This window comes from Trichosporon asahii, assembly GCF_000293215.1.
Source record: "Trichosporon asahii var. asahii CBS 2479 unplaced genomic scaffold scaffold00050, whole genome shotgun sequence".
Lineage (NCBI taxonomy): Eukaryota > Fungi > Basidiomycota > Tremellomycetes > Trichosporonales > Trichosporonaceae > Trichosporon > Trichosporon asahii.
In genome coordinates, this window is record NW_014040874.1 from 820,604 (window position 1) to 847,802 (window position 27,199).

At 59.9% G+C, this 27,199-nt stretch overlaps 8 protein-coding genes across 8 annotated transcripts; 4 read left to right on the forward strand and 4 right to left on the reverse strand.

Annotated features, from left to right (window-relative positions):
* Positions 1-1,942: 1,942 nt before the first annotated feature.
* A1Q1_01534 (leucine-tRNA ligase) lies at positions 1,943-9,818 on the reverse strand (the record flags this gene model as incomplete). The annotated part of the gene is made up of 15 exons (XM_014324573.1): positions 1,943-5,215; positions 5,301-5,517; positions 5,935-6,157; positions 6,198-6,525; positions 6,567-6,752; positions 6,797-6,966; positions 7,133-7,226; positions 7,283-7,438; positions 7,485-7,588; positions 7,642-7,667; positions 7,724-7,932; positions 8,531-8,549; positions 8,610-8,880; positions 8,961-9,378; positions 9,429-9,818. 15 exons carry the CDS (start codon positions 9,816-9,818, stop codon positions 1,943-1,945), a joined length of 6,084 nt encoding a protein of 2,027 aa, XP_014180048.1.
* Positions 9,819-10,110: 292 nt separating this feature from the next.
* On the forward strand, positions 10,111-12,166 carry A1Q1_01535 (ATP-dependent RNA helicase; the record flags this gene model as incomplete). The annotated part of the gene is made up of 3 exons (XM_014324574.1): positions 10,111-10,142; positions 10,191-10,580; positions 10,744-12,166. The coding sequence occupies 3 exons, from the start codon at positions 10,111-10,113 to the stop codon at positions 12,164-12,166; spliced, it is 1,845 nt and encodes a 614-aa protein (XP_014180049.1).
* A 741-nt stretch (positions 12,167-12,907) lies between these two features.
* On the forward strand, positions 12,908-16,442 carry A1Q1_01536 (Carbamoyl-phosphate synthase arginine-specific larg e chain; the record flags this gene model as incomplete). The annotated part of the gene is made up of 2 exons (XM_014324575.1): positions 12,908-13,199; positions 13,258-16,442. The coding sequence occupies 2 exons, from the start codon at positions 12,908-12,910 to the stop codon at positions 16,440-16,442; spliced, it is 3,477 nt and encodes a 1,158-aa protein (XP_014180050.1).
* A 996-nt stretch (positions 16,443-17,438) lies between these two features.
* A1Q1_01537 (uncharacterized protein) lies at positions 17,439-19,647 on the forward strand (the record flags this gene model as incomplete). Its single annotated transcript, XM_014324576.1, has 7 exons — positions 17,439-17,478; positions 17,525-17,740; positions 17,899-18,588; positions 19,122-19,240; positions 19,288-19,315; positions 19,395-19,469; positions 19,547-19,647. 7 exons carry the CDS (start codon positions 17,439-17,441, stop codon positions 19,645-19,647), a joined length of 1,269 nt encoding a protein of 422 aa, XP_014180051.1.
* Positions 19,648-19,675: 28 nt separating this feature from the next.
* On the reverse strand, positions 19,676-21,105 carry A1Q1_01538 (uncharacterized protein; the record flags this gene model as incomplete). Its single annotated transcript, XM_014324577.1, has 5 exons — positions 19,676-20,072; positions 20,123-20,310; positions 20,372-20,467; positions 20,521-20,842; positions 20,894-21,105. 5 exons carry the CDS (start codon positions 21,103-21,105, stop codon positions 19,676-19,678), a joined length of 1,215 nt encoding a protein of 404 aa, XP_014180052.1.
* Positions 21,106-21,347: 242 nt separating this feature from the next.
* Positions 21,348-22,052, forward strand: A1Q1_01539 (uncharacterized protein; the record flags this gene model as incomplete). Its single annotated transcript, XM_014324578.1, has 1 exon — positions 21,348-22,052. The coding sequence occupies one exon, from the start codon at positions 21,348-21,350 to the stop codon at positions 22,050-22,052; it is 705 nt and encodes a 234-aa protein (XP_014180053.1).
* Positions 22,053-22,130: 78 nt separating this feature from the next.
* A1Q1_01540 (uncharacterized protein) lies at positions 22,131-24,475 on the reverse strand (the record flags this gene model as incomplete). The annotated part of the gene is made up of 2 exons (XM_014324579.1): positions 22,131-24,074; positions 24,194-24,475. The coding sequence occupies 2 exons, from the start codon at positions 24,473-24,475 to the stop codon at positions 22,131-22,133; spliced, it is 2,226 nt and encodes a 741-aa protein (XP_014180054.1).
* Positions 24,476-24,670: 195 nt separating this feature from the next.
* On the reverse strand, positions 24,671-27,032 carry A1Q1_01541 (arsenite-resistant protein ASR2; the record flags this gene model as incomplete). Its single annotated transcript, XM_014324580.1, has 4 exons — positions 24,671-25,654; positions 25,696-26,484; positions 26,552-26,803; positions 26,886-27,032. The coding sequence occupies 4 exons, from the start codon at positions 27,030-27,032 to the stop codon at positions 24,671-24,673; spliced, it is 2,172 nt and encodes a 723-aa protein (XP_014180055.1).
* Between the last annotated feature and the right edge of the window lie 167 nt (positions 27,033-27,199).

The window sequence follows — 27,199 nt, forward strand, 5'->3', positions numbered from 1 at the left end:
CAACCGACCGACCGACCGACGGTTCCGGTGCAGGACCCACGGCACGCACACGCCGGCGCGGCGGCGGGGCGGCGGCGGGGCGGCGGCACAGCTGAAAAGGCAAAGACTCGCTAAAACGGAAGCAAAATTCTGGGGGGTTGACTGGACTAACGAACGGCGCACGGAGATGACAACGTTCGAAACGCTCAGACCCTCCGCCCGCCGTGCCCCGCCGCGCGCCGCGTCGTCTGGGCGCCGCGCCGCGTTTAGCGTTGCTTCTGCGTCTCTTGGCTCGCCGCGTCGCCGCCGTCTGACCCTGAACTCCGCTCGGCTAATGCGACGCCGGCCCCGGACAACGTTCACCGTGCCATGTCACCATCGGCGGACGTCGCGCGATCGTATCTGGTCCTGCAGCTCATGCGCTGTTGACTGTCTGCCAGCTGTGCACCCCACCTGTCCCTCTTGCCATCCCTCGTGCCATCTGTTGCACCTTGGCTGGCACTATCAATGGATCCACAGCTGATCACTTCCCACTCTTAGCGTCTCAGGCGATGCCGCACCTGTGTCAGCTCCTGAACCAAGTGAACGAGGTGAACCAGCGATAGGATAGCACTGCTGTGCCGGTTGTGCCATCGATGTGCCTTGGCAGTGCAACCCCCCTCTCCCCTTCACCTTCACCGCGGCGTGCCTGGTGACACCGACTGGCGTCGTCATGGGCCCACGCGCCCAGCCCATCTGCCCGTATCTGCTCAGCTGGCCGCTCAGCTGAACCCAGCTGAACAGCGGGAACACCCCAGCTGCTCGATTGTCAGCCTCGCTAGCCCCGTTCATCGGCAGCTTGTCAGCCCCGGCAGCCCCATGGCCCCAGATAAATCGCGCAGAGGAAACATGCCTCCAGCTCTTCTGCCCTGGAAACGTTCCACCGTCCAACCGAACCCTCCGACCCGATACTTTGGTGGCCCTTAGCCCTTGGCTCCAGCAGCAGTTGCAGTGTCAGCGTGCGCTTATCGCCTATTCGCCTGGTGCTCTGGTACTCTGGGAGTATGGCTGCGTGGCTCGCACGCCGACTTTTAGATCGGTTCGATCGAACCCCCGTGATGAATGGTGAAACGGTCGTGTTGTCGTCAGTACGACAGGCCTGCAGCGCTTCAGCGCCCTCGTCGAACAAACTCTGTCGGCCCTCTCGGTCTTCTCGGTCACTAATACATCTGGGGACCTGGGGCCCGTGACATTGGCTTTGGCATTGCTGTCGGGTCGTACCTTCACCGGTGTACCTTCACGCACAGCGCCCCGGACAAACGCCGGAACAGTCACCCGAACGCCAGTATGCATCTCCGCGTCTACTTCTGAGCACCCCGTAAAGTTCGCTTGTCGCGAGACCGCCGTGCACCCTGCGCCGCTTGGACAATGTACAATGAGGATCAGAGGACGAGCTCGACAAGGCACTCGGTCTTCCGAGCCCTCGGTCGCCCCGGCGCTTGCGCGCTTGCGCGCTTGCTTGGGAGCCCCCTATGCTGCGGGCGCTGCCGCGCCTCCGGTTACGGGGCAAGGCAAGGGCAAAGTAGCTCGACTAGCTCCGTCACGCAACGCCTGCTACGTCTATACGTCCGCCCCACGTCGCACAGTTGCCCCGCGCTGCGGAGTATCTCCTCCCAATCGGCAGTTGTGTGCCCCATGCACGCGAGGCCAACTCGGCCACTTCGGCGGCCCCGGCGCCCCCCTGTCTCTGCACCCTGTCGTGCCAAGCGTGCTTAGCTCTGTGGAAACCTGATATGCATTTGAGGAATGGGTCCGATGCTCTTTCTCCGAAAAGCCCAGACGGTCCGAAGAAAAGAGGAAAAGGAAATCACTTCTACCAACTGCTCACGTCTTGTACTGACGTTTGCAGCTTGCCATCGACACGGCGACAGCACTCGTCTACGTCTACTAGTCTATCGAACACCTAGCTTCCACGCTTGCGCGCTTAAGCCTCAATGTTCCAGAACTGCACCGACGGGTTGCCGGGCTCCGAGGCCTCGGCACGCTCCAGCGACCAGCCGTCCTTCTCGCCCTCGGCGGCGATCTTGGCCTTGGCGTCGTTGACGGACACGGCGTCGACCTCGGCAAACTTCAGGTTGACCTTGATGTACGGGATGAGGAGCTTGATGGCGTCGAGCTCGGAGAAGGGCAGCGAGCGGCCAAAGGCGCGCTTGCCCTGGGCGAGGACCTTCTTCTTGAAGGCCTGGACGAAGGGCATGGCCTTCTTGTCCTTGGCGAGGCCGGCGTCGGCGAGCAGCTGGCGCATCTTGGCGTCATCGACGGTGCCGGTCGACTCGTCGTAGGCGGCCTGCACAGTCTCGACACACTTGTTCTGCCAGTCGGGGAACTCAGTCGCGACGTAGATGCGAGCAGCCTTGGGCTTGGACGCGTCGTAGTTGACAACAGGTCCCTTCTTGCCCTTGCGCCTCGTGAGGACCTGCTCGGCCTGGCGGAGGTTGTCGACGACACCGCGCATGTAGTTGATCTGCTCGAGCTGGACGTGGTCGACGGGGGCAGAGGGCTTGGGGAACGCGGCGTTCTGGACAGAGCCCTTCTCGCCGAGGATCTGGTGCCAGATGAAGTCGGAGAAGTGGGGGGTGAAGGGGGTCATGAGGAGGGCGTTGTTGCGGATCCACGAGAAGACGAGGTCCTTGTGCATGCCCTCGCCGCCGTTCTCGGGCAGGCACTGGAGACGGTACCAGTTACGGGCGGCCTCAAAGTCGTAGAGACCAAGCTTGAGCGCCTCCTTGAAGTCCATGTTGTCGTACGCCTTGTAGGCGTTCTCGATGAGCGAGTCCATCTCGGCCTGGAACAGGCGATCAAACTCGTTGTACTCGCCGGTGCGGAGCTGGCCGGCATCCTTCTTCATCTCCTCAGCCCACTGGCAGGCGGTGTGGAGACGGAGAATGGCAGCGTTGGCGACAGTCTCCTCGAAGTTGGCATCGGTGATGTCGTCTCCGGCGTCGGCGAGGGTGAGACGGACGGCGTCGGCACCGAACTTCTTGGTAGCCTCGCGCATGGTAAGGAAGTTTCCGGTCGACTTGGACATCTTCTTGCCGTTGAGCATGAGGTGTCCGTTGCAGCGGACCGAGCGGGGCCAGTGCTTCTCGGGGAAGACAGCGGCGTGGACGTAGATCCAGAAGGTCAGGTGGTTCGGGATCAGGTCCTTTCCAGACGAACGAATGTCGAGGGGGTAGAAGTACTGGAACGAGTACTTGAGCTGGGCGGCAATCTCCTTGTCGACCTTGGAGTCGGCAGGGAAGGGGCCGTCGCAGAGAACGTACTCCCACATGGCGTCGGTCATGTCCTCGGGCTTGATGCCGAGCTTGCCGGTCTTGCCCCACATGTCCTCGTGGAGGAGGTTGGCGACAGTGTAGTACGACATGTAGATGGTCGAGTCGGAGAGCGACTCAACGAGGAACTGGGGGTCCCAAGGGAGCTTGGAACCAAGGCCGTACGAACGAGCGCACGCCCACTGGTTGAGCCAAGCGAGAACGGCCTCGAAGTTGTTGCGGGTCTCGGGAACGTAAGTGTTCATCTGCTTGAGGAGACGCTCAGCGGTGGCGCGCCACTCGGCCTCTCCGTAGTCGAGGTACCACTGGTCGACAAGAGCGACAACACAGACGTCGGCGGAACGCGAGATGACCTCGGACTCGGGCTCGGCGTAGGGGAAACCGAGACCAGCCTTGATGATCTGCTCACGGACCTTGGGCTTGGCGTCCTCGACCTTCTCGCCCTTGAAGTCACCAACGGACATGGTTCCGTTGTAGAAGCCCTCCTTGTAGGCAATCTCCTTGGCCTCGGCGAGCTGCTTGGTGTCACGCTGCGACTGGATCTTGAGCTCGGTGCAGAGCTTCTCAGCGGTCATGTCACCGTACTTGGGAGTAGAGATGACGGGGATGGGGTCGACGCCGGCCCACTCGGGCTGGATCTTGTACATCTCCGGCTTCTTGCGCAGGTCCATGAGGGTACGGTAGTCGTCGGGCGAGTCGGAGGGGACCGAGGTGACAACACCGGTACCCTTGGTGGCGAGGACACCCTCCATGGGGAGAACGTAGACCTCGGGAACGATACCGAAGGGCGGATTGACCTTGGTGCCGACAATCGAGTCACCCTTGATGTCGGCGACCTTCTTGAAGACACCCTCGGGGCGGCCGTCGAAGCAGCCCTGGAAGGCCATGTTGCGGGCAGCACGCTCGGTGATGAGGAAGAGGTCGTTGTCGTTGGCCTCGTAGATGCCGTACTGGAGGGTGGGGCCGACGAAACAGTTGGTCTGGCCGTACATCGTCTCGGGACGGAGAGTGGCGGCAACCATGTAGACGTTCTTGCCCTCGGTGGCCTTCTTGACCTCATCAGTGACCGAAGGGCCCCACTCGAGGACCTTCATCTTAACGCCAGTGTACTCCTGAGGGTTAACGGCCTCTCCGCTCTGTCGGTCGTGGTCCATGCAGGGCTGTCCGTCCTTGGGCGAGTAGATGGTGTAACGCTTGCCGAACTTGATACGGCCCTGGTCGTGGAGCTTGTTCATCTGCCACCTGACAAAGGCGTCGTAGTAGGGGTTGGCGGGGGTGGTGAGGAACTGCCTGCGCCAGTCGACACGGGCACCGAGGCCGGTAAGGTCCTCCTTAGCGATAGGGGGGAAGTACTCGAGCCAGTGGATCGGGTCAGCGAACTGCTTGATCTCCTCACGGGGAACGCCGATGAGCTCGAGAATCTGGTACTGGTAGGTGAGGCCAGTCGACTTGGCGTTCAGCTTTCCCTTCTTAGCCTTCGAGGGGTCGTTGGACTTGGCAGCCTCCTTCTCCTCCTTGGGCTCCTCCGGGGCAACGTTTCCGGAGAAGTCCTCGCCAAACATCTCCATCTCGCGAATGAGCTTGTCGGCGGAAGTTTTGATGGGCATTCCGGTGGCGTGGTATCCGACGGGGAACAGGACACGCTTTCCACGCATGCGCTCAAATCCAGCGGCGAACTCGATCTTGGAAATGGTGAAGGCGTGGCCAAGGTGGAGCGAACCGTTCATGTACGCGTAGGGGAAGGTGCCGAACCACTTGGGGTGCTTCTCGTGCACCTCCTCCATAGAGAGGCCCTTCTCGAAGAAGTCGGCGTACGTGCTGACACCCTCGGGGAGAGGAGCGGGCTCAGTCTCGAAGAGCTTGTCCTGAGCCCAAGCGTCCTGCGCGGCCTTCTCGAGAGCGATGAGGTAGTCGCGCTTGTCCGTCTGCACATGTCAGCCACCTGCCACAAACACGCAATAGCGCTTCGTACCAAGCGCTCAAAGCAGGCCAACAGCCTGAAGCACGCACCTTCTCCATAGTGACGACGGGCTGAGTAGCCGCGGCGTCGGCCTTGGCGGGAGCAGACATCTTGGACTTTTGTTGTTGCTTTTTGGCGAGAGTTACTGAAGATGTCTGGAGGAACCGGGTCTGAGAGACGGTTTTGGTGCAGAGCACGGAAGAGAGGTGATTATAGAGAAGAGCGGCGCGTCGGAGAGAGAGCGTCGCGAATATTTTGATGACAAGTCTGCTGCACGCGCGAGCTCGTGCAATGGACAAGGGGTTTGGGTGTTGGCATCTCATCACGATGACCTCCGCCGACTCGAAAAAGGCAACGAGCCGGCCCGAGAGCGGTTCCTTGATACGAAATGACGTGGCAGACCCTATGCTGGCAAATCGCGGCTGTGGCGAGGTCCGTGGCTCTCGCACTTGCAGCATGAGTTTGGATGACTATGTACATGTATGAATCTACAACTTGAACTTGTCGATGGCACTCTTGACCAGATCGATCGAGGCGGTGTTGTCGAGAGGGATGTACTGGTTGGTGACCAGTTTGATAACCTCCTGGCCGGCGAGTCCACCAAAGAAGGCGGCGGTCGTGGGAGGGGTGAGGAAGCCGCCTCGGACGCTGCTGTCAGCAAGACAGTACCCAGAACGAACTTACACTTCCTCGATGGCCTGGTAAAGAGGCTCATGAATTTCTTCGGCATTGCAGTGCACTGTGCCGATCGCCTTGGTTGCGACACGCTCGACCTCGGCGACATCCGGCGCTGGATCGCCCTTCTCCTGCCCAGGCCACCTTCCGAAGAGCTTGTAAAACTCTTCACTAGCAAGGATGGCAAGAATGATGCAGATACTCATCTTCGGCTCGGAATCAGGCCCAAAGTCTTCGGCTATGGGTTAGCGACGCACGAGCGTTGGACCTACTGATGAGCTCCTTCATGGCCCCTTCGTACGTCTTGGCCTCCTTGAGGGGTGTGCCCTTGATGATGGCCACTCCCCCAACGTTCTTGACGAAAGACTCTACCTCGGTGGAGGGAATAGCGTCATCAGGAAGGCCGATGCTCTCCAAAACGCTTCCAAGCAGCTCGGAGAAGCGTGCGAGATCGTGCAGGTGCTGCTGCTTGTACAGATTCTGCACAGTGACGTAGGACTTGGTCGACGAGTGCATGTCGGGTAGGGTAGGGGCCACCGGAGGCAGATGGGGAGCAGTCTCGAGGAACTTGCTCAGCGTGTGGAGCAGGAGGTGGAGGTTCTTAGACTACAGGTTAGTAACCGTCTGTACGCAACACTCACGTTGCTCGAGATATTGACAGTGGCTGGATCCTTGAGGAGCTCAGCAACGTCGTACGGCACCACAGATGGTGTCCAAACGCGATACGCCTGAGCGAGTGCCTCGTCAAAGTTCTCCTCATCACCTTTGCGGCGCCAGCTCTGAATGAGCTTCTTGAACTCATCCTTCTCCTCCTTCGAGCTGGGCAGCTTGCCATCGTGCTTCGGTTAGCACCGTCCAAACGTGAACTCACAGATTCCCTCCACACAGTTGCCGCTCGGACAAGCAGCACAACCCAAGGGACGTGAGAGTGCTCCATCGAGTCCATGCCATCGAAATTGAGGTCACGAGAGTACGCCAGCAGGGAAGGGAAGGGTTGGTCGATGCGCAGTGTGTGGGTAGTGTCCGGATGGGAATCAACCACTAACAGTGAGCTCATAGTCGCCATCGCTGCGACTTACCGCAGTGCTCGCGCAGCTGGATCTGCAGACGGCCCGTCAAGCCAGACGAACGGATAGAAACGAGGGGAATGTCTGGCTCGCCGACGTTGCTCGAGGCTAGTGTCAGCAAAGGACCGTTGATCACTCACTGTTCCAAAGGAGCTCTGCAATAGCATCCTCCACTTGCGGGGACACGTTGGAGGTGATGACCAAGGTGTTGGAAGTGAAGAAGCTCGGATCAGACTTGAGCAGCTCAGACGCGTCCTGATGTCAGTTGGTGCATGCTGTAATGAGCTCACAGCGACTTTGGCCTCTCCAGTCACAGCGGGATTGAGCTCGCAGAGGTGGCGAACTTCCTCCTGCGCAATTGGCTTTCCGATGGACGAGGGCTCTAGGAAGAAGTTTGTGCCAACATCAGCAGCGGTCGTCGTGGCGTCGGAAAGAATGGTGAAGTGCTTGATGCCTGATCATCAGCAGCTGGCCTGGTAGTGCTTCACTGACCAGGGAGAACGAGGTTTTTGAGTGTTTGGCAGGCCGAGGCGTCGTGTCCGACCAAAAGAATGCGCGCGGACTCGAGGGATCGTTGACCAGCTGAAGCCCAAAGACTGAGATATGAGCTGACGCACCGAGGAATGTCGGGAACAGCACAATGACTCACCGCAGCTGTCTGTCGTAGCGACGCGCCTTTGCATCCGGGCGGCTCCTATACGTTAGTGGTCTTCCTTCGAGATGAGACGCACGAAGGCACGGGGGTCGTGCGAGAGGACGTCACCGAGGAGGGAGCTGCTAGTGCAGTAGTCGCCTCGGATATGTCAATGGAGTCTTCCATCTTGGCAAGTTTCACGGGTCGCGAGAGTGGGGACGAGGGAGGATCGTGGTCCGCAACTGGCATGGATGAGGGGTATCGAGTGGAGAACCCAGGTCTGGATCTGTGCGCTGGGCCAGAGCGCTTCGAGCCGTCAACAGGGGGTCAGTGGAATTTCGGAACTGCGATTGCAGTGAATGTTGCCGGATGTTGGGGATGTCGGTGTGACGAGAAGCGGTGCCGTATCGTTGCGGACAAGCGAGATTAGGTAGGTTGCAAGATGACAGACCGCTGATGTAACAGCGTAAGGAGGGGAGGTGGAGGTGAGATCGACTCCGCGCGGCAGTTGACAGGGTGAGGGACGCGACTGCGCTCTGACCCAGCCAGGCTGCAGGCTGATCGCCTTCCACCGTTTCAACTATCAACTTCACTCAATCCATTACTTGGCATTTGATTGCGATCCTTCTGACGTCTAACCATTGTTCTCGTACTCTATGCATGTAACTCTACCACGAGAGGAAGCCGTTCTCCGGGCATCCGGTCCGGGTTACTCCACTTCCGCTGCGAATCAGACCCGGAACGACCTTTCCCTGCATGATCGTCTCCTCAACCACGCGCGGGATCTCGAGAGGCGAAACGCGGCCATATGAAAGGTAAGCACCTGAGGGGAAGAGAATCTGCAGTCAGTCACTGATCCATGCTTGCAGTGAATTTGCCCATGGACATGCCAGCGGGAACTTACAAGCATGACGCCGGCGTACCTGGGATTCAGTCAGCACTGCTGCGCATGGAGGTGGGCTAGCCCTAATCAGATAACGTACCGGTGACCTCCGAGGTGGTTGATGTTGAAAATTCCCACCTGGCCGCCCTTGCCTCCCTTCACACCCTCGATCTGCGAGATAGCCTTGCCGACAGCAGCCTCACGTTCGGCGTCTGTGCCGTCAAGCTCCTCGAGCGCAGGTCCTTCTGGCATAGCGAGCGAAGCTCCTGACTCATCAACCGAGACCCCATTCTTCTCCAGGCAGGTGATCAGGGCGGAACGCAGAATAGGCGCGGCAATACCACAGCGCTTGTCACGCGTCTTGTGCGAGCCTGAGCGTCAGCCATGTTTTGTTCGGGCGACGCCGGAGCTAGTCCATTTTTTTCGAACGCCATGGAACCCATAAACTCACAAAGAAGAACGATGGCGCGGTACGGCATGACGTGCGACCTCTTGCGGAAGACTCCGTCACCACCCCCGCCGCTGCTGAGCGTCAAGCCCGCTCGTCCAACGGTGCTGCCGAGCTCGGTGTCGTACAGAGCTTTGGCCCCCGCCCGCGAGTTTTCGACGTCACTGACAACCTTCCAGTCAGGGAAGACGAGCACGGTCTGGTCCTTGCAATTGTCAGATTGTGACACGAGAGACGAGGAGTACAGCGCAGGCTGGGTCTTAATCGGTTCGGTCAGAGGCTTGGACGGCGGCGGGAACTCGGATGGTTTGATGTAGGTCGAGGGCTTCAGGGGGTTACCATCCTTAGACTTGGCGCCCTTGGAAGTCGGTAACGTTTCCATGTATTTGTTTATCTGATAAGCGAGACCATCTTCCTCGTCCTACGACATTAGCGGGGTTACAACCCATAACTTACGGTGTGGTCGCGAACCCAGTTGCTCTTTCCCGTCGAGATGACAACAACACGAGCAACGTTGGGGCCACCCGATCCGGCGAGATCCGAGTCCCAATCGGTGTCGATCGCGGGCGGTAACGTTCCCAGGTCTCCATACTTGTCATCGACATACTCCTCGTACGTCTTGCCGCTCCACGCGTTTCCTGCCTCGGCGATGGTGCCGGCGCCGTTGGCCTCAGTAGGTGCGCAAGGAGCTTTGCAGGCCGCGCAGTCTGCAGAGGAGACAGGGACGTCATCGCCCTTCAGAGCATCCGCGATGCCACAGTACTTCTTGTAACGCCCAGGAGTGTTGTGGTCGGGCTGCATAGGGCTAGCCGCGCGACTGTGCACGACCGACGAGACCGCCGAGCTGATGGCCTTGAACATTTTGGTGGTTTGGATGATGCAGATCAGCTCCGAAAGTCGGGGGCGGCGTCTTATAATTAGTCTGCACTGGAACACCGACCCCGAGGGAAGGGCCCCAGCCGTCTTCAGCCGGGATGCTACCGACGGAAGCGACCTCACAGCACGGTAGATATCACGTGACTATCAGCCAAGCAATGACGCTCGCGGAATAAATTTCTGAACCGCCAAAGGCTCGCACCTGTTTACAGTTTGCAAGCGTCTGTCGTTACTTCGCATCTGTCAACCCCATCACACTGTTAGGGGCTCTGTCAGAATGGCTCCAAACGTTTCTGATGCGCTGCTCGAGTGAGTCCACCGTCAACGCAGCTTTGGGTTGTTCCGCTGACTCCCCAGTTCCGAGCTGACCTTTGCTTCTCCCCCGTTCAGCACGCTGCTGGACGCGAGGATTCTGCGAGCTCTCGCAGACCTCAAATTTGCGAACCCTACTCTTGTGCAGGCCAAGGCCATTCCACTTCTTCTCGAGGGAAAGGATGTTCTCGCGCGTGCCCGAACGGGGAGCGGCAAGACTGCTGCCTACGTTGTGCCCGCCGTCCAGCGTGTGCTTGAGCTGAAGGGCGCTACTTCGCCGGCAGAGTCAGACTACCAGGTCACTCGCGCAGTGATTCTGGTTCCCACCCGCGAGCTGGCTATGCAGGTGACCAACTTTGTCAAGTCTATCTCCACCTACTGTGAGGGCCTCGTTTCCGTCGTCAACGTTGCCTCGGGTGCTACAAACGTTCAGAAGTGAGTATTGATCCTCTTCCCCCTTTCATGATGAAGCATTTTACGGATGTTAACCCTACGGGGACTGTCCGAGAGCGCAAAACAAGTGTGGACACCTCCGTTGCCTTCCTTCTGAACTACAACCATACCAACTCAATCCTCAAGTTCAGGCGCTGACAAGCAGGATCCTTCTGAACGACAACCCCGACATTGTCGTTGCTACGCCGACCAAGCTGCTGGCTCTGCTGCAGTCCAAATCGATTGATCTGGCTCACCTTGCGTTCCTTGCCATTGACGAGGCCGACCTTCTTCTCTCATACGGCCACAAGGATGACCTCACCCGCATCATGGACCCGGCCATGGGCTTCGTTCCCAAGCTTGGTGTCCAGGGATGCCTGATGAGTGCTACGCTCAGCGAGGACGTCGAGGGCGTCAAGGGACTTGTGCTCAGGAACCCCGCGATCCTGACGCTGTCCGAGCCGGCCACTGCCTCATCTCTGCTCACGCAACACTTCACCTTCTCCTCGGAGCGTGACAAATTCCTGCTTCTCTTCGTCCTGCTTAAGCTCAAGCTTATCAAGGGCAAGTCGATCATCTTCGTTAACGACATCGAGCGCGGATACCGCGTCCGTCTGTTCCTCGAGCAGTTCGGTATCAAGTGCTGCGTTGTCAACTCTGAGCTGCCCCTCGCCTCAAGATACCACGTCGTCGAGGAGTTCAACCGCGGTGTCTACCAGGTGGTTATTGCCACTGACGAGGCTTCCCTGGGAGACGAGGAGCCTGAGGACGAAGAGGAGGAGAGTGAGGCCGAGGAAGACGCCGAGGAAGAGCAGGAGGAGAAGAACGCGGAGGCTGGACCGTCCAAGCGCCGCGCCTCGTCTCCTGCTCCTGGAGCACCTGGTAAGAAGAAGAAGCGTAGCGCTGGTTCCATGGCCCGCGGTATCGACTTCACCTCTGCTTCTTCCGTCATCAACTTTGACCTCCCCACCACCACCACTGCCTACCTCCACCGCGTTGGACGAACAGCCCGTGCCGGCCACTCTGGCCTCGCACTCTCGTTCGTTGTACCAAAGGACCAGTGGGGCAAGGACAAGAGCGTCTCCATCAAGACGGCCGAGCGCGATGAGCAGGTCTTTGACCGTATCAAGTCAAAGGTCAAGGCCGAGGGAGGTGGCGATATCAAGGAGTGGGACTGGGGAGGACGCCGAGGAGAGATCGAGGGCTTCCGCTACCGTATGGAGGACGCCCTCAGGGCTGTCACCTCCAAGCGTGTGTCTGACGCCCGTCGTGAGGAGGTCCGACGAGAGCTGCTCAACAGCGAGAAGCTCAAGCAGCACTTCGCCGCGAACCCTCTCGACCTCGCGTACCTTCGTCACGACGCCCCGCTGCACCCCGGGCGTACTTCAAGCCATCTGAAACACGTCCCCGGATATCTCATGCCCAAGATTGCGGCGCTGCCTTCCGGATCAGGTGATGTCACCGACGGACAGCACATTGGCTTTGCGAAGCGGGGCGGCGGCCGAGGACGCGGTCGAGGCGGTCGCGGCCGTGGCGGGGCCCGAGGGGGCAAGGGGCGCAAGGTTGATCCGTTGAAGTTCAAGTCATAGAGTACCACCATCCATCATGTGTTGAAGAAATTTTTGTACCACTACGTAGGCACCTGTAGGATTTATGAGAAGAATTGATATAATCTGCACCCTACGCGCCACCCGGTCATCGAGTCAACCGTTCACCCTATAGCCTCTGGATTCAGTCGGCTGAAGCGGTTGAGTGCTCAGGAGCAGGCCAGAAACGGATTTACTGCCGGGCGGAGATGAGGCGAAATGTCGACTCGAACATCCTTGTGCCACCGACCATTTCCGGGTGGCCGGGCTCTGGATCCTGCATCCCACATGCGCTAACGCAGGAGCTCGTGAGATCTCGGGGTCTAGCAGCCAATGCATACGTCGAGAGCACTCCCCAGATGCTCGCGTCCCGTCCCTGGCCGCTCTTTGCGTCCCTGAATACAAAAATCGAGTTAGTCACCTCCCCGGCCGATGAAGTGCGAGACCAGTAAACGTCACGTGACACTCCGTTTTCTGCGGCTGCTGCTCTTCTTTTTGTCCGGACATATCGCAACGCCCGCCCAACAATTTACACAACACCACCTCACCACCTCCCACGGCTACCAGTCAACTCCCCCTCGCGGGCTTAGTCTTTCTTGAACCCCGGTAGTTCGAGCCACCGGTTCTCAGGTCCTCTTGCTCGTCTCTTTGATCGACAAGAGCCTTCCCGAGACCTGCACCGAAAAAATTACGCAAAAAAGTCGGAAACGCGTCTGAAGACCTTTTCGGCTCCTTATCTTCAACATGCTCCGCTCCTTCTCCCTCGCCTCGCGGGCCGCCGCTGCTCGCCGCTCGGTCCCTAACTCGACCCGTGTGGCCTTCGGAGGTGCTCGCCGTGGCTACGCCGTCGCCGCCCCCGCCGTCGGCTCGTATCACCAGGTTGACGGTCAGCCGACCCTCAACTCGCCTTCCGAGCTTGCCCGCCGGATATCCGCCAAGGTTCTCCCCAAGCTGGAGAAGCCCGATGTGAAGAAGGTTCTTGTTGTCGGTTCCGGTGGTCTCTCCATTGGTCAGGCCGGAGAGTTCGACTACTCTGGTAAGCCAATACGGCAGCTAGCCGCGATGCGATGGGGCGCATCGCTGACATTCCACAGGTTCGCAGGCTATCAAGGCGCTCCGTGAGAGCAACGTTGAGACCATTCTCATCAACCCCAACATCGCCACCATCCAGACCTCGCACCACCTTGCCAGCGAGATCTACTTCCTCCCCGTCACCGCCGACTACGTGGCTTACGTCCTTGAGAAGGAGCGTCCCGATGGTATCCTCCTCACCTTCGGTGGACAGTCTGCCCTGAACGTCGGTATCCAGCTCGACAAGATGGGTGTCCTTGAGCGTCTCGGTGTTCAGGTTCTTGGAACCCCTATCCGTACCCTCGAGGTTTCCGAGGACCGTGACCTCTTCGTCCAGGCCCTCAACGAGATCGACATTCCCGCTGCCCAGTCGACTGCCGTCTCCACTATCCAGGACGCTCTTGACGCTGCCGCTACTATCGGCTATCCCATCATTCTCCGTTCCGCCTTCTCTCTTGGTGGTCTCGGTTCCGGATTCGCCCACAACGAGGAGGAGCTCCGCAACCTTGCTGCCAAGTCCCTCTCGCTCTCCCCCCAGGTTCTGATTGAGAAGTCGCTCAAGGGATGGAAGGAGGTCGAGTACGAGGTCGTTCGTGACGCCGCCGACAACACCATCATTTGCTGCAACATGGAGAACTTCGACCCTCTGGGTACTCACACGGGTGACTCTATCGTCGTTGCCCCCTCGCAGACCCTCACCGACGACGAGTACCACATGCTCCGTTCGGCCGCCATCAAGATCGTTCGTCACGTCGGTGTCGTCGGAGAGTGCAACGTCCAGTACGCTCTTGACCCCGTCAGCCGTGACTACCGTGTCATTGAGATGAACGCCCGTCTCTCGCGTTCGTCTGCCCTTGCCTCCAAGGCCACCGGTTACCCCCTGGCTTACACCGCTGCCAAGATTGCCCTCGGCCACACTCTTCCTGAGCTCCCCAACGCCGTCACCAAGTCGACCACCGCTTGTTTCGAGCCCTCGCTCGACTACATTGTCACCAAGATCCCCAAGTGGGACCTTGCCAAGTTCCAGCACGTTGAGCGCAACGTCGGTTCCGCCATGAAGTCTGTCGGAGAGGTTATGGCTATCGGCCGTACCTTTGAGGAGTCTCTCCAGAAGGCTATCCGCCAGGTTGACCCCAACTTCGCCGGATTCGAGGCCTACTGGAAGCCCGAGGACATGGTCACTGCTCTGACCAACAACAACGACCGTCGTCTGTTCGCCATCGCCCACGCGATGCTCAACCTCGACTACACCGTCGACTACCTCCACGACCTGACCAAGATCGACAAGTGGTTCCTCTACAAGCTCGAGAACATTGTCAACGTCTACAAGCAGCTCAAGAACACTCCCTTCGAGAAGCTCGACAAGGAGCTTGTTATGACTGCCAAGAAGACTGGATTCTCCGACCTTCACATGGCCCAGCTCCTCGGCAAGAAGGAGGGTGACGTTCGTGCCCTCCGCAAGCAGTTCGGTGTTACCCCCTTCGTTAAGCGTATCGACACCCTCGCTGCCGAGTTCCCCGCCTACACCAACTACCTCTACACCTCGTACAACGCCACCACCCACGACGTTGAGTTTGACGAGCACGGAACCATGGTTCTCGGCTCTGGTGTCTACCGCATCGGTTCGTCCGTCGAGTTCGACTGGTGCGCCGTCACCTGCTCGCGTGCCATCCGTGGCATGGGCAAGAAGACCATCATGGTCAACTACAACCCCGAGACCGTCTCGACCGACTTCGACGAGGCTGACCGCCTCTACTTCGAGGAGCTCGGCTTCGAGCGTGTCATGGACATCTACGAGGCTGAGGGTGCCCAGGGCGTCGTCGTCTCCGTCGGTGGCCAGCTTCCCCAGAACATCGCTCTTCGCCTGAAGAACTCTGGCGTTGACGTTCTTGGTACCGACCCCGAGCAGATCGACAACGCTGAGGACCGTCACAAGTTCTCGTCGATCCTTGACTCGATCGGTGTTGACCAGCCCGCCTGGACTGAGGCTGCCTCGCTCGACGCCGCCAAAGAGTTCGCCAACCGTGTCGGCTACCCCGTCCTTATCCGTCCCTCTTACGTTCTCTCTGGTGCTGCCATGAACGTCGTCTGGGACGAGTCGCAGCTCCAGCACAACCTCTCGGCTGCCGCCAACGTCTCGCCTGACCACCCCGTTGTTATCACTCAGTTCATCGACAATGCCCAGGAGATTGACGTTGACGCTGTCGCTCACAAGGGCAAGCTTCTCTGCCACGCCATCTCTGAGCACGTCGAGAACGCCGGTGTCCACTCTGGTGACGCCACCCTTGTCCTCCCTCCCTTCTCGCTCTCGCAGGAGGACATGGCCCGTCTCAAGGTCATCGCCGAGAAGGTTGCCAAGGCCTGGGACATCTCTGGCCCCTTCAACATGCAGATCATCCGCAAGCCCCCTACTGAGGGTGAGGAGGCCGAGCTCAAGGTCATCGAGTGCAACCTCCGTGCCTCGCGTTCGTTCCCCTTCGTCTCCAAGGTCCTCGGCCACAACTTCATCGACACCGCCTCGGCCGCCATCATGGACCACAACGTCCCCGAGCCCGTCGACCTCATGGCCCAGAAGCGCGACTACGTTGCCATCAAGGTTCCCCAGTTCTCGTGGACTCGTCTCCCCGGTGCCGACCCCTTCCTCGGTGTCGAGATGGCCTCCACTGGTGAGGTTGCCTCGTTCGGTAAGGACGTTTACGACGCCTACTGGGCTGCTCTCATGTCCGTCAACGGCTTCAAGCTCCCCAAGGAGGGCTCCGGTATTCTCCTTGGCGGTGACGTCTCGCGCCCCGAGATGGCCGCTGTCGCCAAGAACCTGATCGACCTTGGCTTCTCGCTCTACACCTACGACCCCAAGGTCGAGCAGCACATCAACTCCCAGCCGTACCTGTCGATCAAGAAGATCCTTGTCCCCGTCAAGGACAAGAAGAAGCTCCGTGAGATCCTCGAGGAGCACGAGATCCAGACGGTCATCAACATGGCCCGCTCGCGTGCCGCCACCACCCTCGACGAGGACTACGCGTCGCGTCGTGCCGCCGTCGACTTCGGTATCCCGCTCATCAACAACCCGAAGCTCGCCGTCCTCTTCACCGAGACCCTCGCCAAGAAGTTCGGCAAGGCCACCAACCCCATCCCCTACCAGGAGGGCTTCAAGCCTTCCGAGGTTGGCTCGTGGCGCGACTTCGTTGGCCCTGCCAGCGACTACTAAGCATGTTATATCATTTACCCCATTTTTATCACCCTCATAGGTCTTATTCCGGGCGAGAACCGCTCGAGAAGCGGTCCGCCTTCTAGATACAACTTCATGGATCACTTCTATGCATAAAAACACCACTGCGCATCGAACTATGGAACAGCAAGGAGTAAAGCACGAGCATGCATATGCGTATGCAGAGCACGGACTAGGAGCAAGACGAAGCGTGCACTGCTGTCTACGACTAACCCGCGACGCGGTCTGGTGCATTTTGGGTTGTGACCTGCGTCTGTGCCACTCGCCCATGAGGAATGTCCGGGTGATCGCCCACAGACGGCGCGGGCAGCGACATGACGTGCGCCACTTCTGGTGTCTGAGAACCGGAGTTACAGGAGTTTGGTGGTTTGAATCCGCCTGCACCAAACGGAGGATTGGCTGTCTCATTGGTCAGCTGGACCTGGGGCCTGGGCAGGGCGTTCCAGTCGTGCAGGCGCTGTGCAGCCAAGGACTGACTGCAAGCGGAGGCAACTGGGGTGAGGGAACGTCGGTCGTAGTGTGCCAGGCCAAAGTCGACTGGAGAGTCTCCCTCGTCGTCTTCTACTCCTTACGTCTTCACAGACCCACTGCCAACACACGCTCCGCGCGTAAGACTTACACAAGGTTAGCATCCCCTCCGCCTCCCCGTCTACGTCGTGTTCGCCACTCCTCCGACATCCGTGCCCTTTTCGAAAAGTTCACCGTGTTGTGACTGCCCCGAGAGAAAAAAATCTCGACAGCCAAACTTTGGCGACGTCTCACATGAGCTCGGAGTTCCAACATGCGTTTCTTCCCCCCTTGATCGATACCGTTTGCTGTGTTTTGTTGTGCTGACATTGTCTTCCTTCTCTGCGTTGCTCGATTACCCGCATTTGCCTCGTTTCCCGTGATATTTTCGGCCGATTCGCAACCTTCCCGCCAACTTTGTCCCACTACCGACCCACGTAACAGCTCCAAACAAAGGAGTCGACCACCATGTCCGTGGTCTCTAAGAACCCCTTCGACCTCCTCGGTGGTGCGTATTAAGATGGCATGCTCCCTGTGCGAGATCTGACATTCAGACGACGGTGAGGAGCGCTCTGCCGGCGCCCCCGCTGCTGCTTCCAAGGCCAAGGCTACCCCTGCCCCCGCTTCGCAGCAGCCTAAGGTCGTCCCCGGCGCTGCCCCCAAGGGCGGCCGTGGTGCGCGCTACCCCTCGCGCGGCGGACCCCGCAACGTCTACCGCGAGGAGCGCGCCGTTGAGGGTGGTAACGACGGCTTTGAGGGCGAGCGTGTCGGTGAGTTTTTCGCATGTGGTGACAAAGTTGGAACGTCGGATGGGCATTCGTGAGATGGTAGTTGATCCGCGTCGACATCATCTCAGAGAATTAAACACCGTGACCCAACTTGTCACCGCTGATCACATGTCGGATGGCAGAGTACTAACCATATTCAGCCCCCCCTAGGAAGGAGCACCAGGGCCGTGACCGCCACACCAAGGGCCCCCGTGAGGACCGCACTCACACCGGCCCCCGCTCGCGCGCCCCCGGCGCTGCCCGTGGCGGCAAGGGTGCCCGTGGTGGTGCCCGTGGCGGCGCTGCCGCCCCCGCCGGCGAGAAGAAGCCCACCGAGACCTGGAACAACGACGAGGGCAAGGCTGAGCTGACCGCCGAGAACCAGGGTGAGAAGGACGCCGTCGCCGACGCCGCCGCCCCTGAGGAGGAGACCGAGGAGGCTGAGCCCGAGGACAACTCCAAGACCCTCGACCAGTACCTCGCCGAGCGGGCTGAGGCTGCCCTCTCTGGCAACCTCGGCAAGAAGGAGGCCCGTCAGGTCAACACCGACGACGTCAAGGGCACCGAGTTCAAGCGCGAGGACCCCGAGGAGTTCTTCGTCGGCAAGTCCAAGCCCAAGGCCGAGAAGGAGGCCAAGGCCAAGAAGGAGAAGATCTTCGTCGACGGACAGTTCGCTTCCCCCGCTCGTGCTCCCCGCACTGAGCGCCCCGCTGGTCGCGGACGTGGCGGCAACCGCGGTGCCGCCCGTGGCCAGGGAGCTCCCCGCGGTAACGCCCGCGGCGGTGCCGTGGCCCCCGCCAGGCCGCCGTTGACGCCAACGACGAGTCGTCGTTCCCCGCCCTTGGCTCGAAGTAAGCCCCCCAACCCCCACACTTTACTTCTTAAAAAAATGCAGACGGTGCCATCTTAACTCATTGGGATCTCGTCGTTTGGAGGAGATAAAGGAGGAGAGGTTGTCAGGCGCGTACTCAACACACCCGATTGGAGAAGTAGCTACTTGTACATCTCTGGTCATGCAAACTTGAACCCCACAATGTTCTGCGCCCCTCGGCGAATGAGAGCAGCTTCACTGATCATATGAATGGCAGACGGACCCGAAGCAATGGTAGCACCGGACTGATTGGAGCCTTGCGTTCGGGGATCGGGCATCTAGAAGCCAGGTCTCGCCAAGGCGATTCGGTGAAGGAAGGACCAGTAAATGGCCCGGGGTCTCCACACCGATCCGCTCGTCGTGTTTCAACGCACCTTTTCCGACCTTCCCGCGTTGTCTTCCAGCACCACAACATCTCCCACAAACCCAAGATGCCCTCCACAGTGACTCAGCAGAACGACGTCGACATCCTCGGTGAGCTAGAGTATCATCGCGTCGCTAGCTAACGACCAGGCTTCATCTACGCCGCCATCATCGCCGCGGGCGGCGCGATGGGCTACATTAAGAAGGGGTCGGTCGCGTCTCTGGCCATGGGCGGCCTCTCGGGCCTCCTCGCTGCCATTGGCGCCTACGTGAGTTACCAGCATTTCGAGGAACTGACCCCCAGCTCGTCACCAAGAACCCCCGCAACGTCCGCCTGTCCCTGAGTGAGTCTGCGCGCCAACGAACGCCCGCCCAGTGGCCAGTGCCCGGTGGGCAAGGCTTATCTGATAAACTAACCCGCAGTCGTCACCTTTGCCCTCAGCGGCATCATGGGCATGCGCTTCATCAGGTCGCACAAGTTCATGCCCGCTGGTCTTGGTGAGTTTTTGCACCCGCGAAGCGAACTGACAATCAGTCACTGTATGTTGCTGTGGCTCCAGCGTAACTGACCCCAGGTCCTCTCCCTCCTCATGCTGTTCCGGTATGGCGCCCGCATTCCCCAGTAAAGGACTCTATGATGCAGTTTTGGAAGAAGCAATGTGAACAAGAATGCTGACGTGACTGATATTCGAGCTTACATCACACTACGCAAGCCCGCCCACCTTCTGAACGTGCTCAGCAACCTCTACAAGCGCGGCTACGAAGGCGTCCACGTCTTCCTTCGTCGTGGTCAAGTTGAGAACAACTGTTCCCCTCTGGTCAGCCCAGAATCCACGCTCAATCAGGCCAAAATATATGAGCCGCTTGGCCTCTGGCGAGCTAGGTCCCTTGATACAGTTCACGCTCCCCAAGCCCGTCAGCCTCAAGTTGGGACCCCCCTTCTCGCAGTCCCCATTGACCTTGTCGCGGAGGTAGTCGCCTAGCTCATTCAGCTCCTTCAGAGCCTCAGGCGTCAGGATGTGTTCCAGTGCCGCGGCGCCGGCCGCCATGGTCAGTGGCGAGTTGTTGAACGTGCCCCCGTGCCCTATAGCGCCCGGTCGGCTCGTGTCGAACCTGGTCGTCAGCTAACGGAACCTTTGGAACGAGCTTACATGTCCATAATGGCCGCCTTGCCGCCGAAAGCACCGAAGGCGAAGCCGCCGCCGTAGTACTTTCCGATCGTGGTCATGTCGGGCGTGATGCCGAGTAGGAGCTGGCGGCCGCCGATCGAGAGACGCGAGGTCTGCACCTCGTCGAAGATTAGGACGGCGCCTATGCGCGTGGCGACTTCACGGAGGTGCTGGAGGAAGGCGGGGTCGCCGGGAATCTGAGAGTTAGTACAGCAAGGTTCGGTAACTCACACCACCGCCTGCGCCGAGCATGGGCTCTACGATGATGGCGCCGATTGCATCCTCGTTGCCCTTCACGGCCTCATCGACAGAGGCAGGGTTGTTGTACTCGGCGAACACAAAGTCCTGCTGTCAGCTGGCTAGGTGATGGCAAAGCTCACAAAGGGTGCACGAAGGCTGGTCTTTGCCTCCCTCTCGCCAAAGCTGAGCAGAGAGCCATGGTATGCTTTCTCGAACACAAGCACCTTCTTCCTCCCCGTGTACCGCAGCGCAGCAGACAGTGCGAGCATATTCGCTTCAGTGCCCGAGTTGGCGAAGCGGACCTTGTCCATGGACGGGAACCTCGAACAGAGGCCCGCGGCCAGTCTTGCCTCATTCTGCCCATGTGCGCCGAGCTGCAGTCCATTCTTGAGCGCTTCCGAAATCGCCTGCAGGAGCACGGGGTGTGAGTGTCCGTAGATGCCGGACGTGTAGTCGGAGACGCTGCCGTGAGCTGTCGCTCTGGGATGCTGGCTAGCTCACAAGTCTCGGTACTCCCGCCCATCTACGGTGGTGAGCTTGCCACCCTGCGCTGAGGAGACGTAGAGAGGGAAGGGAGAGGCAGCGAGCGTCGCCCGCGTGCCGCCGCCGGGGAGGTTGGTCGAGGCTGTCTTGAACGCGTCGAGAGAGCGCGGGTTCGCGGCGACATAGTCTGCTTCTGCCTTTGCGAGGGCGGCCAGCAGAGCTTCGTTTTCGGTGACCGTCATGATGAGGAACGTGGAGGTGCTGATCATATCCACGGCGCAGGTGGGCGTCTGACTCAAGTTGCATCATGCCCAGAGGTGGAGGAAGGCCCCGGACGACGCCGATCGCTGTGTTTCCGAGCTTTATCCGACCTGTAAACAATTTCTTGGGCCTGAACTTTGATCCACCTCGGAGTGCCGGGGGCCGCATCTTCTCCTCCCCCTCAACCTCTCTTCTCAACCACTCCAGCGGCCACAAGTTCAACATGGCGCTCCCGGCACCCGAGACGAAGAACTTGCCCGTGCTCCATCATCCGCTGCCGGGCGGCAACACGGCACTCCTTAACCAGCGGGCCCGCGACCAAGGCGAAGGCACGACGGGCACGACACTCTGGCTCGGTGCGCAAGTACTCTCAGCGTATCTGGCCAAGCACGGCGCAGACTCGCGAAACAAGGAGCCAAAACTGCGTGCGCTGGAGCTCGGCGCTGGTGTCGGACTTCTCTCCCTCACACTCGCCGAGATGGGATACGACGTGCTGAGCAGCGACATTGACCCCGTCGTCGCCATCCTCGAGAGCAACATGAAGGCGAACTGGGCGCTTGGCAACGTCGCCGTCACAAAGGTCGACTGGCTTAATCCGCCGCTATTGGAGGGAGAGTTCGACATCATCGTCACTGCTGACACGATCTACACGCCCGACCTTGTCGATCCGCTCTGGAACACTGTTGCCCGGTATTCTGGGCCGGGAACGACAAGCTACGTCGCTGTCGAGAACCGTGACCCGCGGTTGATGGAGTCGGCGTACGAGAGAGGGAAGGAGCTCGGCTTTGACGTGAAGCGCATCAACGCGAACCGAATCGTCAAGGCTGTGGAGAGAGTTTGGGGATGGAAGAAGGGAGAGGGCTGGGAGGGCGTTGAGATCTGGAAGGCGAAGTACCGAGGGAAGAAGGAGGACTCGCCAAAGGCGTAGTAGTGCCTCGTGACGTTATTAGAGCTTAGAAATCCGGTATACCCTGCATAGTCTACATCTGTATCTATTGTGACATGTCTATTCGTCGTCATCGTCGTCGCCATCCTCGTCGCTGCTTCCGCTGTCGAGCTCGGGGATCGCCTCGTCATCGTCATCCTCCTCGTCCACGGCCATGGCCACGTCAGCCGCAGGCGGTGGCAGGTCGAGCGCGGAGGAAGAGGACGCCGGCCTGGAGCTCGGCGTCGACATGAAAGGCACAGCAGGGGTCGAGCTGGCTTCGGCCACAGAGGCAGTGGCAGGGGCGGGAGTCTCGACAGGCGCGGACGCCGGGACGGGAGCCGGAGCCGGGGTGGAGCCGAAGGGAACGCTTGCGACCACCGGAGCGGGAGCAGCAGGCGTGCTTGCCACGGGCGGAACACTTCCAAAGGGAACAGGAGCGCCCGGTGCAGTCTTCAGAGCCGGCGTGGGGACGGTCAGGACCTCGGCCGAGACACTCTGCGCGACGGCCTCCAAGGGGCTAACCTTCTGCATGGTGACAGACTGGACGTTCACCCTCTTGACGGCCGGCTCGTCGACGACCATGTCGTTGTCCTCATCCTCATCCTCGTCGTCACCGTTCGAGTAGCCAAGCTCGCGACGAAGCTTGCGCTCCTCCTCGCTCTCCTGAATGAACTGCAGCTGCGCCAGGGGCGGCGCTGGACGAGACATCGGCGGCAGGGCGGGGTGCAGGAGAAGATCGGTCGTGGACGTGGGCGGAAGGATCGACAGGAGCAGAGTGCGGATGTCGCGCGCCGTTCCGGACAGCGAGAGCGCAGTAGCACCCTCGAGCGCCCTCGTGACGGCCGAGATGAGTTTCGGCAGGCTTGTCGGCGAAACGAAGGAGGCCGTCCGCGACGGAAGCGTGAGGTACATGCTGACATGCAGGCGGAGAGACAGCGTCAGGTGCGAAGCCGGGAGGAGGGGTGCCCGGTGCAGACGCGGCGTCATGTCGAGCGCAGCGAGGACGACATTGGCAGCCTCCTCCGACACCGGCTTGGGAGCGCGACCCTCAAGGCCGCCGATCAGAGCGTCCTCTTGTCCACGCGCACGCTTCTTGCCCTTCTTGACAGCGCTAATCGTGGGCTGCTTCTGTTCCATGACGGAGCCCATCACACCGAGCGCAAACTTGAGCAGACGCTGGGTGTACTCAAGCGGGAGCACGGCGGCAGGGTATTGCTCAAGCAGCAGAGAGTGCAGATGCAGCAGCCTCAGACGAGACTCGGTCATGGTGGCGGGAATGTGCTCGAGGAGGTAGACCGTGTGCTCGAGAATAGCCCCGAGATGAGGAAGAACGTGATCGCCACAGACGGTGACAGCAGAGGCCAGGAGGAGCACTCCAGCGTTCCACAGTCGAGGGAGGGACGAGAGGAGAGCAGCACGGTGAGCGGGTGAGATGTGGGGGGCCATGGGCGAGTCGAGACTGAGGGCAAGAAGACGGAGAGCCACGCTGATCACTTGCGCAAGGGGGATCGGAACGGGGCGGTTGGCCGGGGCCGTCAGAAGCGCTACACACGCCTCGATGTAGCCCTCGACTCCGGCGACCGACGTCGCAGTGCGCGCCAGCGGATCCATAGGCGGGGTCGGGAACGAAGCCGGGGCAGGGAAGGCAGGAGCGCGCATCGGCTCCTCCTCCCAGGCGTCCGCGGTCAGCGCCGCGATGCTGGAGCTCACGCCGCCGAGGGCATCCTTCATCTCGATGCTCCAGGCAGCCGGCGCACCGGCCTTGCCGCTCGTGAAGTGGAGCACCGACAACAGGTCCGCAGCGGGGAGGCGGAAGACTTCTGGTCCACTCAGCAGCATGTTGTAGAGAATAGGTCGCAGGGTGTTGGCCGTGGGTCGGAACACGGCGGGAGACGAGAGAAGCAGATTACGCATCGCCGTTAGAACTGGGAGGACAGACGTCTCCTTCTGCAAACGCTCGATCTGCTTCGTGCAGCCCACAGCGAGCTTGCCCATGGCAGGGTGTACGACTTCACGCTCAAACTGGGGTGCCTGAGGAGCCGCCGCAACAAGGGCTTGGGCGAGGTTTAAGTACGCCGGCAGAGAGTCGGCCACGGTGTCGTTGGACTGGATGTCAGCTCAAGAGGGGGAAAACAACTCACGTTCAAAGCTCCGAGACATGCTCCCATCCAAGCCTTTCCGCACTGAGCCGCTGCATAGCCCTCCTCATCCTGACGAACGACCTCCGCGGCAAGATCGCACGCAAGAGGGTCGCGGGAGCTCACACTCGAGTTAAGCCGGGTGATCCATTTCGACACGGACGAGGGGAGCTGAGACGGTCGCGACAAGGGCCGATGAGTCTGGAGAAGCTCCAGAGATGCAGTCGAAGGCACCTGAAGTGCGTTCAAGAGCGAAAGCAGCGTCTCTCCTGTGAGGCTGCTCATGGCTGGAGGTTGTTGACTTCTGCTCAACTCAGTGCAGATTTCTGAAATCTCAACGGTGACCTACCCAATATGTCCACCGTGGGAAACATGCCTCCACTGATCGACGGTCGACCATATCCAGCATGAATAGGCCAATGCCTTGCAAATTGCAGGAAAGCTTGAGTACTTATACATACGGCACTATGTAGATATCGACTAGTAAGGAAGACCTCCGTCACCTCCAGCTCCCGGCTCATCCAGATCGTGGTAGCTAACACGACCTCTCCTCGCACGAGGGTCCTCTCCGCCGGGGGGCGCAGGAGGCAGCGATGCTGGGTCAAAGTCGCGGCTAGCTTTGGCACCACTGGGAGCCGCGACGCCGCCAAAGCTTGGTCCCCCAGGCATGCTGCTGCTGCTGCCTTGACCCCCCTGCATCATCATCTGCATCTGCATCATCATCATCATCTGCTGCTGCATGGCCATGTTGAAACCGCCGCTCTGCGAGCCAGATTGGTTGAACATCGCCTGGGCGGCCTTGGCAGGATTGAACGCAGGCAGAGTTCCAGGAGCCAAAGGCAACTGGTCATCGATGGCAGCAGGGGTGGTGCTCGAAGGCTGCAGGTGTTGAGGGTCAAGACAGAAGGCATTGAACACAGCAAGATCCTCCAGCTTGTCCTTAGTAAGCTCGGGATGCTTGGTGGCCATGTGTTTGATGACAAACTCTGGCGCGCGGAAGAGCTTGGTGCACTGCTTGCAGCGATACTTGTCCGCCTCCTCCTGCTTGATGTGAGGAGCAGTCAGTCGCTTCGTCTCATCCTCCAGGTCCCGGCCTCCATAATCGGCGACATTAACGTCCTCAATGAGAGACCGCACCTTCAGGTCCAAAGTCTCGATCCAACGCTCATCGTTGCTCTTTGTAGGGAAAGTGTAACGCTTGCTGGTCGGTCCTTCCCTCCTGTCACGATCGTCGCCCTCGTGGTTGTCGTGGTTGTCCTGTTCGTCGTCGTTCTTGGTCTCGGACCTGTCACGTTCGTCGCGGTCGCGGTCATGGCCATTTTCGCCCTCTCCCTCGTCGGCACGAGCGCGAATGTGACCGACACATTTGCGGTGCAGCTCTTCAGGGAACGACGTCGGCACAACGCAGTAGTAGCAGGTGCTCAGACCGTGACGGAGGTAAGCAATGTACTGGTCGAGCGAGATCTTGGCCTGGACGTTAGCTAATGGAGGAGCGTGTGCCTTACCTTGCGAATCGCTTGCTCCTCGTCCAGGTCCTCGCCGTCGAGTCCCGAGCTCGCCAGCAGCCTGGCGATGACATCCTCAACAACCTCACTTCCCCTCTCCCTCAATCCAGGTGTGGTGTCCTTGGGCGCACTCTCAGCGTCGCCCTCGGGCTTCTCGGCGTCACCGTCTTCAGGAGCGGGGGACGTCTCCTCCATGAGCTCGTCCTCAAGTGTACGAGCCAGTTCACGGGCGTACGAAAGATCCTGCTCCAATCGCTTAAGGTTGCCCGTGAGCGACGGGGCCACACGGATACGTCCGACAATAGGCGTGGCATTGACGCCCATGTGGAACGTAAAGTTGTCAATCTTTGACGAGTCGATGGTATTCACAGCCTCTTCGACACTCACGCCCTCCTCGTACTGCGCCCAGCCAACGCGGTGGAAGCCGCGCTTCGCCGAGGGGTCCGAAAGAGCCAGCCACTGGAAACCGGGGTGCTTCGCGAATACTCCCTCGAGGTCGACGCGACGCGTCGAAGGCGGAACCGTCTTGACGAAGACCTGTCCAGGTCGCGGCGGCACTTCGATGCGAAGAGGGTCGTAGGCATCATCTCCCAATGCGCGGTCCAATCCTTCAGGCTCCTCTGTCGGGGGCTTCTGATCTTCCTTTTGGTCGAAATCAACGTCGTCCCACTTTCCGTCTCTCAGCTCGTTGATATACTGCAGGACAGTAGGAACACGACCTTGACGGTTAACCCGTCTTCGGAGAGCACGCGCCTCCTCATTCGGGGAGTACCGCTCCTTGAACCAAGCCTCATCCCGGTGAGTGAGGTAGATGGTAAAGAGCTGTCGTCAGCGAGATCAAATATTAACGGCCCACCTGTCGCGAAGTGTACTCTTTCCGGTACCGCTCGTAGCGCTTGGCCATGCCATGCTTCTCGATGAGGACAGACTCCGGTAACGCGCCAGTCTCCACACCAACGCGAATCTGCCGCAAGTCCTCGTCGTCCTCGCGCGCAGTCTTGGGATGAGAGTGCCGGAACCATTCCGCGAACTGCTTGAAGTTCAAGAGGTACTCAAGCGACGCCGGGTCAGGCCACCTGCTAGGGGAAGGAGATCGCAGTCTAGGACGCTGGTGCGACGAGTACGACGGGGACGGGGAACGCCTGCGTTTCCGATCTACAGTCAGCTATCGAGCAGTAAGCAGGGCGCACCATAGTCGTCGGCCCAACGATCATCGTAATCCCTTCGGCCCTCGTAGTGCCGGTCTGGACTGTACCCCCGAGAATCGTGCGGAGGCAAGTCTCGGCGTCGGTCATCGCGGTCGCGTTCTGGCGAGCGGAAGGGAGACCCTGGCTCATGTGGACGGGGTGGGAGCCCGGACATTTTGGTGGATGGCGGCAGTGTTCGATCGGAAGGGTCCGAGACTCGAGAGGCCGAGGAGTCAAAGTTCTAGAGTTACGATACCCAACCCAAAGGCGGTGCGGGAGAGGTTGCCGAGATGGAGTCGAGTAAGGTTCTCCTGCCG